General features: G+C 41.6%; 1 protein-coding gene across 2 annotated transcripts; it reads right to left on the bottom strand.

Moving 5' to 3' along the window:
- Nucleotides 1-261: 261 nt before the first annotated feature.
- On the bottom strand, nt 262-7,826 carry LOC118964645. Of its 2 annotated transcripts, XM_036978404.1 has the most exons (5): nt 6,202-7,826; nt 5,939-6,029; nt 5,597-5,848; nt 5,391-5,492; nt 262-5,268 (listed from the first exon to the last, which is right to left on the bottom strand). In XM_036978404.1, the coding sequence occupies exon 5, from the start codon at nt 4,827-4,829 to the stop codon at nt 798-800; it is 4,032 nt and encodes a 1,343-aa protein (XP_036834299.1). In that variant the 5' UTR covers nt 4,830-5,268; nt 5,391-5,492; nt 5,597-5,848; nt 5,939-6,029; nt 6,202-7,826; the 3' UTR covers nt 262-797. The 2 variants fall into 2 exon arrangements, with proteins under 2 accessions (XP_036834299.1, XP_036834298.1); XM_036978403.1 differs by having other exon boundaries at nt 5,939-7,826.
- Nucleotides 7,827-13,300: the final 5,474 nt, after the last annotated feature.

Genomic DNA, 13,300 nt, shown 5'->3' with positions numbered 1-13,300 from the left:
GAGTGTTAATTTGTAGTTTGTCTCTAGGATTTTTGAACAAAACCATGTAATTGGCGTTCAAACTGATGGTGCGGCTATTTTTACCTTGGTGAAACACATTCTGCACCAAGTAAAGCACAGACAGGTTTCTATGATGAGTATATTGGGTAAATGCTCGGGCAATTTCAGGATGTTCGCTACCTGCAAATAGCATATCGTCCAAAACCAGCAGATTGTTTTTATGAGGAGGTAAAAGTTCATCATCAGACAGGGAATCAGGTATTCCTTCAACAAACTTGATTTTTATTGTCTTCAACAATTCATCATACAGAGGTTGATAACAAGAATAACACCACACAACATTATCAGGCTTTTGAGATAACACATGTTCAGAATTCTCTAAAATACTTTTTACAAAACAAGTTTTACCACTATTCGAAGGCCCTGCGATTAAGGCCGAAAATGGTAGTTGCAACCGGGGGTCAAAACCTTCTACAGCAGTCATTATATCTTAAGCTTTAAGACACCCTGTAGCTTGTAGCATAAGTCTGTAGCCAAAGGGACAATGTGGTCCAGTCAGGCAAAAAGCAGTCTCTCGTCATAGACAACCCTGAAGCTTTTAGTAAGTGGGGGCCTTCCTCAGATGGAAGCCCTTTTTTAGACCTAACAATCTTTTTGTAGGAGCTCAAAATCTCCAAGTCACTATTCCTGTCATTTAGGCACCCCTCGACCAAGCGTGTGACTGATTCAAAGTTTTACACGCGGGGCATTTTCATAGTTTTGAGTCACGCCTGACACACTGCTGCATGTAGCATAAGTCAGTAGCCATAGGGCAATGTGGTCCCGTCAGGCAAAAGCCGTCTCTTGTCATAGACAACCCTGAATCTTTTAGTGAGTGGGGCATTCCTCAGATGGAAGCCCTTTTTATCTCTAACAATCTTTTTGTAGGAGCTCAAAATCTCCAAGTCACTATTCCTGTCATTTAGGAACCCCTCGACCAAGCGTGTGATTGATTCCAAGTTTACACGCGGGGCATTTTCATAGTTTTGAGTCACGCCTTTGGCTTTCAAAACCACGTGATTGTCCTTAGTTCTAAAAGCATAGCTTTTAGGACCACAGGAGGACCATTCGGTGATATGGTCACCCTCTGCGAGTTCACTCGTTAAGCCACCCAGATAGTTGCTGAGTGGGGGGATCCAATCCCCCGGTTTGCTTACATAGACCACAGAGTCTGTGTCGTGGTAAAGAACCCGCCTCTGAAGCTGCTCCATGAGCTTGTACAGTTCAAGTCGGCCATAGGCCGTGGTAAATGCTGCAAGAAACACATTTACATTACCCGGAGGTAGAACCCACTTCTTGTTACGTCGCCATTGCACCAAGGCAATGTCTTGACTCAAGAATGAAAAATGTGAAATTTCGTATTGGTCCGAAAAAACAAATTCCAAAAATTCTTCCGGGTCTTTAATAATCGACGTTGTTAGCATATTACACCTCTGCGCTAATTTGCCCCAAAGCGAGTTTAAGTACAATTTCGACACATTTCGTTTGGTTTTGTTGACCTCTATTCTGTCAGGGTCAAGAAGGATGCCTTCTCTGTCGTGATAGTCTTGAATGTACCTGTCTTTACTCTCTTGATCTGTGACCGATGCAGGATAGCCTGAAGCCATTTGCTTACATCTCAAGAAGGTTTTGATGTACTCTTTAAAAAGAGTGTCTGATTTCTTGGTAAAGTTCCATACTTCAAAGATTTTGGCCACACGATACCCCATCTCTAAAGCCTTAGAGAATTCAACTGTGACCCACACCCCTGTCAGGGCTCTTTCTTGATCTGAGTGATCACATGGGGTTTGCTGTATGTTTTCACTGCATGTGCGACAAAGGGGAAAGAAAAGTTTTCCTTGAGGGCCCCTGTAAGGCAACACAGGTATAAACAAACCCCTAGGAGGGTAGACTGTTGCTTTGATCAGACCAAAATAGTTTTGGGGTAAGTCAAAATCCCGATGAATAATTTCTGGATGCCCTATAGGATAGCATGAGGAACTCATTACATGAGGATAAAGGGATGTAAAATCTACATAGCCTATTGTCTCGTCGGGTTGCGCTACATACCGCAATGTCAAAGCATTGGTACGGCCGCCATACAAGGCCTGGCGCGGTTCCAGGGGCTCGGGGGTTTCAAAGCTGGAAAGGAAGGCTTGAACATTAGGATCAGACTTTTTGAGGGCTGTCCATTCGTGCTCCCACAAAACAACCACTTTTAGACCGTAAGTAGCCTGTAAAGAATCAACTTTGTCTTGAAACTCTTGGTACATTTCCCCAAAAGTCTTTTGGGTTAGGACACACAGGGTCTGGGGCACAAAGCAAGATTTGCAACCATGGAAGAAACAACCGTTGTACTCATACGCGGTCTCAACCCCGTCAATCTGTGTGTAGCCATCTACATGGTAAGAGCCAAATGCCTTCTCCCCTAGATTCAAAGCATGTTGAATAAAAATGTCTTTATCCTGGGCCATATACTCTAACCATTGAATGGACCCACTAGAGTATGACTTGAATTGGCGTCGGTAGTTGTCAGGCGAGGGAATGGCTATTGAAGCGGGCGGCAAATAGTGTGTACGATAGGTTTTCATGCATGCCGATGCAATAGTTGTACAACTCCAGGGGTCAATACCTGCATCTTTGATTACCTCTTCTCTGAATCTGAGGCATCCTTCACGAAGTATAACCACATCATTGTCACAGTATGATTCCATCTCTTTATGGAAATCAAAGGTGCCATGTCTTACTGTCTCGTACCACGTCATGAATCTCTCACGCTCTTTGGGAGACATTTGATCACACCCGTACATTTCAGGGCTGGGATATGCTCCGACATAATGTAGATTCTCATCAGATGTGAAGAAGTGGGGGAACCAACCTTTCACAGAGTTTTCAAAACCCAAGGCCTCTGGCATTTGAGCCAATCGCATGGGTAAGAAGCTTAGACTGTCAATGTATCTCTGGTTGAAGGCTGGGTCTACAAAACACAAGATTTTACTACCTTGAGCTATGACCCAGGGTGCCACGCCTTGCTGTATCAAGGGATTCAGAAGCAGGTAAGAATCGTAGGCTCTAGCATTGTGGGCTATAAACGTGAAGTTTCTGTACTGTGGCTTTCTAAAATGTTTTAGAAAGAGTAGTGCACAATTGGATCCTTCTGCAGACCACTTTTCCCCCTTGAATGTCATGGTAGATACAAAAATAGGCAAATGATCCCCCGATTGCTGATTTGTCTCAAAATCATAGAACACATATTTCTCTGAATGTTCATCTTCAGCCAAGGGTTGAATATAACACTCGTGTGGCACTTCTTGAACCACTTCAGCGTCTCTGCTTTTCAAAGGCCCTTTACAGATTGGACAATGAATGATTCCACACACATGTGGTTTAGGGCTATCTATTTTAAGGTTGTAATTGCAATGACATTTTGGGCATTTCTTGTTAATGGCACAAATGCTTACAGATTTACAGGCCTTAGGGTGCCATGTTTCAATTTTGTGTTTAGCGTAACAGTAGGTCGAACGACATGTGCGGTGGCAATCAGCACAGGGTGTCAAGTTTAAGGGTTGCATTGGGCACTCTGCATCTTGACATACAGAACAGTTATAACGGCACGAGTGCCCCCCCTTTCGGGTGTAGCCGGTATGGCATGATGGACACACATAGGGGGTCCCGAGGAACGCCGTGATGTTGGTAATGGCGTAGTAATGTTCGTTTTGCACATAAAAATACAGAATCTGCGGGTGCGGTTGGGGGGTGTTTTGGAACTTCAAGAGAGATGCATTAGCTCTACTGTGGTACAAAACCACAATCTTGATATTCAGAAGGTTTTCAAATTTGAATATGTCGGAAAAAGCAACCCCCTCATGTATACCGAGACCCACCCCCGTTTGGATCTCTCTAGCCTTTTGCAATGCCTTCAGATCAGTACATCCTGGGTTAAGTAAATGCGCTAGGCCTATTGCAAAACATAGCTTATTATCGGGATTGTGAACGTTTATGAGGTAGGCCCTTTTATTGCTTAGGATTTCCGATTGCATTAGGCTATCAAGCTTCCTTCTCTGCCCACCACCCCCCTGGGGTTGACGTATTATTTGAACTACAAGCTCGAGGGTTCGATCGGCTATGATGGCAAAATTTGACTGAACAAGTCGTTCTAGCAGCGCGGTAAATTGTTCAAGATCTGCTTCGCCATTGGGTAAAATAAGAGATACTGTGTTATGCAGGCTATCTCCACAAAGTTCCAACTGTAGAACATCCCGTGGTTCGCCATAATCTCTAGCCGTCTCTAACAGATCGTTCAGAGTGTCCGTTATCATCATGTAAAACAACGCATAGTCAAGATTCTGATTCACCCATAGGAAATTGAAAAACTGTCGAATCTCTGTATTGTTGAATTTATTCCGGTACACAACCCGGACACGTCTATCAAGACCATCTCCCGCCAGATGTATTAGACAATTTTCCAATTCCCCAAAAACATCTTGTGGCGTTTCAGACTCTACGGACCTGGGCGATATTGGTTGGTCTATCTCTGTTGGGGTTGCCGGGGCCGAAAATGTCTGACTCTCGTTCAGACGATTAATTAAGGTTATGAGGGCTTCGGGAATCTGTGATAACAGGTTTTCATCGGGCCCCCCTGACTCGTTCATGCGATTAATCATTTCTAGGAGTTCGGCTGGAATCTGGGATAATATGCTTTCATCGCACACCCCAGACTCGTTCATACGTGTAATAACTTCTAAGAGTTCTGGCGGGATCTGCGCTAAGAGGCTTTCAACTGTCGCACCTTGTTTCTGTAGTTCGGCCATTTGGATAATTAAGGATGTGCGTTTTTGGGTCTTTTCGGGAATGATTGGTGGTTACATGTATGATTTTAGCGTCTGTATTTGCGTTTTTTAATGGGTTTGCTGTTTAACATGCGGGGAATTGTTCTATGCCAGAATAACATATCGTCTCTGTACTGTCTCTCAATTAAATCACCCACTCGTTTGTATAGCAAAACATTCCTTGATTTCAAAGCCCTGGAAAATAATGTGAAAAACCTTTCTTGTTCTACTGCAGGTACTGATGCCGTAGAATTGACGGGGTCGATAAGGTTGGCCGCATCACAGAAAAGCTGGTCGTCAACATCTGAAATGTCATTAAAAACAGGTCTATCGGTTGTTTCATCGGGAATGTTCGGGGCGCCGGAATCCCCCAGCTCTAGGTGTATGTGTCCGTCTGTGCCGTTTTTCGCCGGGGCTGAGTCTGAATGAAAATAATACATACAAAATTACGTTATTAAATATAAAATATGTTAGATACATAAAATGTCAAATACATTTCAGGTCTAATAATATATATATATTAACAATACATCGTTAAAATACCTAGGCTTTTTTGGCGCTTGTTCTGACGAATTGCGGATACCGAGGGCTCTGGGCTTTTTTCAGCTAGCGTTCCCGATTCTGCAGGGTCTGTCTCCGGGCAGTCTGAAAAAACATTATTTGTCCTTGTTTTAACATATTCTATCAAAAGAGGTATAACTAATAAAAAGACGTATAACACATAACATAAACGTATAATGGTCTCATACCATGTCCTTGGAGCGCCTGCTCGCGAAGCCTCAAGTTCCCGGCCCAGCCGTACTTTTCGGGTGGGGTTGAATCTGAGCAATGTACTTGGGCCACAGTTGTGCGTTGCCTGTTGGGGTCTGGAATATGTCGTGAGGGGGTGGACGTTCCCGGTGAGTTTGAAAAAACGCGCGTACAGAACGGTAGAATTGCATCCATGTCACTCGTGTCCGCTGTCCATAACGAATCCTTTATCATTCTTGGCGGTATGTCGACTGTAAATACATAAAATCGTTTTTAAAATAGTACACACTATTTTTTATATATAAATATTCTTGGGTATGTGTTTAATTGTAAGGACTTACAACGAAAAAAGTCTGATGGCGACTGACTGCCTGATTTTTGAGAGTGTGTATCCCCCTCATGTTGTTCCAGATCAGGTAAACCGTGTAAAAGCTGCGTAAAGGTTTGGGACTCTAGCCACCGTTAGACAATATTAACCGTTATACGATATATATACACTTTTTAACACATATTGGCCTTTGGTCTGAAATACCCAAATAACTCGGGGGGTTGTTATTACAATAATATTCAAACAAATCTTAAACTATATTTCTCATTTACTCACCTCCAGAAATATCCATTAGGAGGGCTTTACAGCCTATGCTATCTGTCCTGGCAGTTAAATATTCGGGCCTTTGGGTTTGCTCTAAAGCCGTGCTAAACTTGTTAAAAATAGACGTTCTGTCCCTAACTTGTTAAAGTACGGAATGAGTTTCGAGAGATAGCCTGTATGCAACCAACTGTATGTTTGCTTTAGACCAAAAGGCTGTGAATTCAAAGAACCGTTCTGTCATGCGTTTTGTTTGGGGGGTCCTGGGGGGGCGTTGATTAGATATCCTGGTTTAACCCCGGGCGGTCGGCCGATACCTTGACAGGCCATATGCTGGATAGTTCAAACTTTGGGATTTCAAACGATTCTCTACAGATGGGACCCCATGTTGAACCCACACAAACAAACCCTTTGTTTTTTGAAACGCACACACACACACTCCTGCTGCTCCTTCACACGCACACTCATGCATGCACCCTGATTTTCAATGTCTTTTTCTTCGCGACCGAGTTGGCTGAAGATGTGAAACACCGTTTCGCATAGTTACGGGTGAGATACAGTTTTTTAAAACTCCTTTTATTGAATTCCAAAATATTTAACACATACATTTTAACACACTTTATAATTCAACATGTTTTACTATTTCTTACAAATATAGGGTCCGTTTAGCCCTGACCGTTATCCGTTTCCAACTCCCCGTCGCAAAGTCTTTTGCCCGCTCCATCGAAGCTCTGGCCGTTTTCACTCCAGGGATAGATCCGCCTTCTGCCTTGTGGGTCTTGGGAATGTCTCAACGATAACCGAGGCCATCGCCGTAATTGTTCCCGATTTTCGAAAAGACTGTCCAGCTTATTCATCAGTGTTCTGAAAATATGGTAATCGCGCCATTTAAAACTGAACATTATTTGGAAAAAATTTACATCCTTGCATGCTTTGGAAGATACATATGATCTGACCGTTTTCGAAGCATTTGCACTATCAAATTGTTCACATGCTAAAATTGTCACTCTGGAGTCCGGGGTATACGCCATTGACGCGATTCTTATGGCCATTATATCACTTCGGCCACAGACCTGTTCTTCCAACGCATATCCGGGCAGCCTTGAAACACTTAGGGCGCGCTCCATTTGACACAGCGCTAGTCTTATTTTAAGCCATTCTCTCATCCTTAGCGCTGGAGAAAAACTCTCGGGTTCTGCCCGATAAAAGGGTTGGGACACGCTGTCTGTGAATATCTTAACCGTAGATTCCTCCGGGCTAAAGATGTAAGACATATGCCCGTCGCTTGTACACAAAAAGCCCTTAAAACATTCGGGAGCCTCACGCAAAACATCCTCCAGGCTTTTGTCGTTGGATTCTTGACATGAGCTGCAAAGCACACCGATAATTGCCCTTGTAGACATATTTTAGATGTTTAATATTCAAGTCTTTATTTTAAAAATTGCTTGTTCTGGACATTTATAAGGCATATGCCCAGGACATTCCGGATTCATCAGATACACATATGGGCGATACATCTGGGGGGTCATACCAGGTCCAAAAGTTCAAACACAACAACCACAGTTCAACCAGCCCCCTAGACATCCATCAACTGGAATACTTCAAAGGATGACATAGAGATCTGAAATAACACAAAATAACACGTGACCACGGGGACAGGGGGGACGGGGAGGGGGCACATATTCGGACACGCAAAGGTCAAAATGACGTAAGGTCATCAATCAATCATTTTGACGCGTGCCGTCTACTTTAATCTCTCTTAGGTGTACAGAAGCCCATTAAGAAAATTATGTTCTCAATGTTCTTAAACTGAACTTCATTAAAGTACTGGTTGAATGAAACAGACAGAGTCCCAGCCTACAATAGCCAAAATGTTTATTCACGAGAGCTAAAATATCATACCATGCACATAGCCTTTTATACCTCACATTTGGTCATATACAGTGCCTTGCGAAAGTATTCGGCCCCCTTGAACTTTGCGACCTTTTGCCACATTTCAGGCTTCAAACATAAAGATATAAAACTGTATTTTTTTGTGAAGAATCAACAACAAGTGGGACACAATCATGAAGTGGAACGACATTTATTGGATATTTCAAACGTTTTTAACAAATCAAAAACTGAAAAATTGGGCGTGCAAAATTATTCAGCCCCTTTACTTTCAGTGCAGCAAACTCTCTCCAGAAGTTCAGTGAGGATCTTTGAATGATCCAATGTTGACCTAAATGACTAATGATGATAAATACAATCCACCTGTGGGTAATCAAGTCTCCGTATAAATGCACCTGCACTGTGATAGTCTCAGAGGTCCGTTAACAGCACAGAGAGCATCATGAAGAACAAGGAACACACCAGGCAGGTCCGAGATACTGTTGTGAAGAAGTTTAAAGCCGGATTTGGATACAAAAAGATTTCCCAAGCTTGAAACATCCCAAGGAGCACTGTGCAAGCGATAATATTGAAATGGAAGGAGTATCAGACCACTGCAAATCTACCAAGACCTGGCCGTCCCTCTAAACTTTCAGCTCATACAAGGAGAAGACTGATCAGAGATGCAGCCAAGAGGCCCATGATCACTCTGGATGAACTGCAGAGATCTACAGCTGAGGTGGGAGACTCTGTCCATAGGACAACAATCAGTCGTATATTGCACAAATCTGGCCTTTATGGAAGAGTGGCAAGAAGAAAGCCATTTCTTAAAGATATCCATAAAAAGTGTCGTTTAAAGTTTGCCACAAGCCACCTGGGAGACACACCAAACATGTGGAAGAAGGTGCTCTGGTCAGATGAAACCAAAATTGAACTTTTTGGCAACAATGCAAAACGTTATGTTTGGCGTAAAAGCAACACAGCTGAACACACCATCCCCACTGTCAAACATGGTGGTGGCAGCATCATGGTTTGGGCCTGCTTTTCTTCAGCAGGGACAGGGAAGATGGTTAGAATTGATGGGAAGATGGATGGAGCCAAATACAGGACCATTCTGGAAGAAAACCTGATGGAGTCTGCAAAAGACCTGAGACTGGGACGGAGATTTGTCTTCCAACAAGACAATGATCCAAAACATAAAGCAAAATCTACAATGGAATGGTTCAAAAATAAACATATCCAGGTGTTAGAATGGCCAAGTCAAAGTCCAGACCTGAATCCAATCGAGAATCTGTGGAAAGAACTGAAAACTGCTGTTCACAAATGCTCTCCATCCAACCTCACTGAGCTCGAGCTGTTTTGCAAGGAGGAATGGGAAAAAATGTCAGTCTCTCGATGTGCAAAACTGATAGAGACATACCCCAAGCGACTTACAGCTGTAATCGCAGCAAAAGGTGGCGCTACAAAGTATTAACTTAAGGGGGCTGAATAATTTTGCACGCCCAATTTTTCAGTTTTTGATTTGTTAAAAAAGTTTGAAATATCCAAAAATGTCATTCCACTTCATGATTGTGTCCCACTTGTTGTTGATTCTTCACAAAAAAATACAGTTTTATATCTTTGTTTGAAACCTGAAATGTGGCAAAAGGTCGCAAAGTTCAAGGGGGCCGAATACTTTCGCAAGGCACTGTAAATGCCCCTCCTCTCTAACACTGTCAATGCTGTTTACAAGTTTTCTCCAACACATACATTGCTTATCATATCCTATAACATGTTACATAATCTACTGCAAGACTAACAGTTTCTCTACCCCCCTAGGTGGGGGGACCTCTCTCCCTGTTATCAGTTTCACAGTGGTCACAAGTTGTCTGCCACAGTTCCTTATCTGCTAACAGTTCCTTGTCTGCTGACAGTTCCTCTTTTTCTATTCACATACATTCAAGAATTCTTGTCTTATGATTCAAACACATTTCACTCCATTATACAGTGACAGGGTGGAATACTGTTAGTTATTGTTTTACCATTACTTTAAAAGTATAAATCATTTAGTCATTATCTTACCTTCATAAACATATAAATCATATGGATTTCTATAACAGTTACAAAGGTATCTCTAAAAGCCTTGATGTTCATCAGTCCATGGTAAGACAAATTGTCTATAAATGGAGAAAGTTCAACACTATTGTTACTCTCCCTAGGAGTGGCCGTCCTGCAAAGATGACTGCAAGAGCACAGAGCAGAATGCTCAATGAGGTTAAGAAGAATTCTAGAGTGTCAGCTAAAGACTTACAGAAATCTCTGGAAGATGCTAATATCTATTTTGATGAGTCTACGATACGTAAAACACTAAGCAAGAATGGTGTTCATGGGAGGACACCACGGAAGAAGCCACTGCTGTCCAAAAAAACATTGCTGCACGTCTGAAGTTCGCAAAAGAGCATCTGGATGTTCGACAGCGCTACTGGCAAAATATTCCGTGGACAGATTAAACTAAAGTTGAGTTGTTTGGAAACACAACACTATGTTTGGAGAAAAAAAGGCACAGCACACCAACATCAAAACCTCATCCCAACTGTAGAGTATGGTGAAAGGAGCATCATGGTTTGGAGCTGCTTTGCTGCCTCAGGGCCTGGACAGCTTGCTATCATCGACAGAAAAATGTATTCCCAAGTTAAGCAAGACACTTTGCAAGAGAATGTAAGGCAATCTGTCCGCCAATTGAAGCTCAACAGAAGTTGGGTGATGCAACAGGACAACAATCCAAAACACATAAGTACATCAACAACAGAATGGCTTAAACAGAAGAAAATACACCTTCTGGAGTGGCCCAGTCAGAGTCCTGACCTCAACCCAATTGAGATGCTGTGGCATGACCTCAAGAGAGAGGTTCACACCAGACATTCCAAGAATATTGCTGAACTGAAACAGTTTTGTAAAGCGGAATGGTCCAAAATTCCTCCTGACCGTTCGTTGTGCAGGTTTGATCACAACTGCTGAAAATGTTTGGTTGATGTTATTGCTGCCAAAGGAGGGTCAACCAGTTATTAAATCCAAGGGTTCACATACTTTTCCCACCCTGCACTGTGAATGTTTACACGGTGTGTTCAATAAAGACATTAAAACTTATAATTGTTTGTGTGTTATTAGTTTAAGCAGACCGTGTTTGTCTATTGTTGTGACTTACTGTAGATGAAGATCAGATCAAATTGTATGACCAATTTATGCAGAAGTTCAGGTAATTCAAAAGGGTTCACATACTTTTTCTTGCCACCGTATTTAAAAAATATATTCTCAGTTTAAGGAACTGTGGCCTTTCCTGGCTTCTTGTTTCACTGGGGTATAAAAATGAGGTAACACATGTGTCACGAGAATTTTCAATCCCAATCAATCCTAATTATTCATTATATATGTTACATAATGTCATAATTGCGTTTCAGGGTGGAATTCTTTAGTCATTACCTTTAAACATATAAATTCCCTTATCAACATGGAAAATCCATTTGTCATCCATCACCGTGGGGAAAGGCAAAGAACTCAGAAAATGAAAAGAGACAAATATACCAATTGCACACTATGGTAACAATTAAAACCACTGAAACAGTGATAGACTTGGGTCCTCTACCAGGCAAGTTTATCTTGTTTTTGTGTAAAGATCAGTATTTGTATTATCTATTTTATACAGTATTTTTTTTCTTACCTTTATTAAAGGTGCCAATAATTTTGGATGTGACTACAATACATTGCATTGCCATAGTCAAATATGGGTAGGAAGGTGTCTTGTACAAGTCTTTTCTCAATGTAATATAAGGGAAGGGTCAAGGTTGGTTCTTTTTTATTTAATTCCATTTTCCTCCAAGTGTTGCTGAATCTCCCTTCTACTTAATTTAATATGAGAAACAAGACCCCCCCCAAAAAAAATAATAGTTGGACTTTTAGTTGCTTCAAAGACAGTTTATCATCAAACCATTGTGCATGCTGCAAGTCTTGCAGTCACTTGACAAAAAAGTAATTGTCCAACTGCCCACATAACTGAAAATAACTGCTCAGTTGTCATAAACCTTAGTCAACTCAGATAAATGTCAAATTTCACTCACATCTTATAATATAAAATTATTTCAACTTCCAAATGTATGTTTTATCTCAAATGGACCACCCCACATAGGTAACAACTAATGACAGTTAGATTTAATTTGTAACCCTAATGTACAGCAGTCAAGTTCTGAAACTTTGGCAACAACTTGTTTTTCATCACAGAGTCAAATTATGATGAAGAACAGCAGACGATTTAATCCTTATCAGGGCATGACACAACTTCCTGTTTCTCAAGAATCTGAGAGAAAGAATAAAGGAGGAAGAAGGTGATCTCAAATAAAATAAAATGTTATTTGTCACATGCGCTGAATACAACAGGTGTAGTAGACCTTACAGTGACATGCTTACATACAAGCTCTTAACCAACAATACAGTTTTAAGAAAAATAAGTCTTAAGTAAAAAAATAGATAAATAAATAAGTGTAAATAAAAATAAATAAAGAGCAGCAATTAAATAACAGTAGCGAGCCTCTATCCAGGGACTACCGGTACAGAGTCAATGTGCGGTGGCACAGGTTAGTTGAGGTAATTGAGATAATACAGTGGGGAGAACAAGTATTTGAGACACTGCCAATTTTGCAGGTTTTCCTACTTACAAAGCATGTAGAGGTCTGTAATTTTTATCATAGGTACACTTCAACCGTGAGAGGCGGAATCTAAAACAAAAATCCAGAAAATCACATTGTATGATTTTTAAGTTATCAATTAGCATTTTATTGCATGACATAAGTATTTGATCACCTACCAACCAGTAAGAATTCCGGCTCTCACAGACCTGTTAGTTTTTCTTTAAGAAGCCCTCCTGTTCTCCACTCATTACCTGTATTAACTGCACCTGTTTGAACTCGTTACCTGTATAAAAGACACCTGTCCACACACTCAATCAAACAGACTCCAACCTCTCCACAATGGCCATGACCAGGGGGTAGTGTAAGGACATCAGGGATAAAATTGTAGACCTGCACAAGGCTGGGATGGGCTACAGGACAATAGGCAAGCAGCTTGGTGAGAAGGCAACAACTGTTGGCGCAATTATTAGAAAATGGAAGAAGTTGGGATGTTTACAGACCTCTACATGCTTTGTAAGTAGGAAAACCTGCAAAATCGGCAGTGTATCAAATACTTGTTCTCCCCACTGTATGTACACTACTGT

The sequence above is a fragment of the Oncorhynchus mykiss genome, chromosome 5 (assembly GCF_013265735.2).
Source record: "Oncorhynchus mykiss isolate Arlee chromosome 5, USDA_OmykA_1.1, whole genome shotgun sequence".
In the NCBI taxonomy this organism is placed as follows: domain Eukaryota; kingdom Metazoa; phylum Chordata; class Actinopteri; order Salmoniformes; family Salmonidae; genus Oncorhynchus; species Oncorhynchus mykiss.
The sequence above is the reverse complement of the archived record's forward strand: the minus strand, read 5'-3'. Positions and strand labels throughout refer to the sequence as shown.

What these genes read in the sequence shown, in the direction of transcription:
- LOC118964645 (XM_036978403.1), bottom strand. Translation starts at nt 4,829, where the DNA reads ATGGCCGAACTACAGAAACAAGGTGCGACAGTTGAAAGCCTCTTAGCG.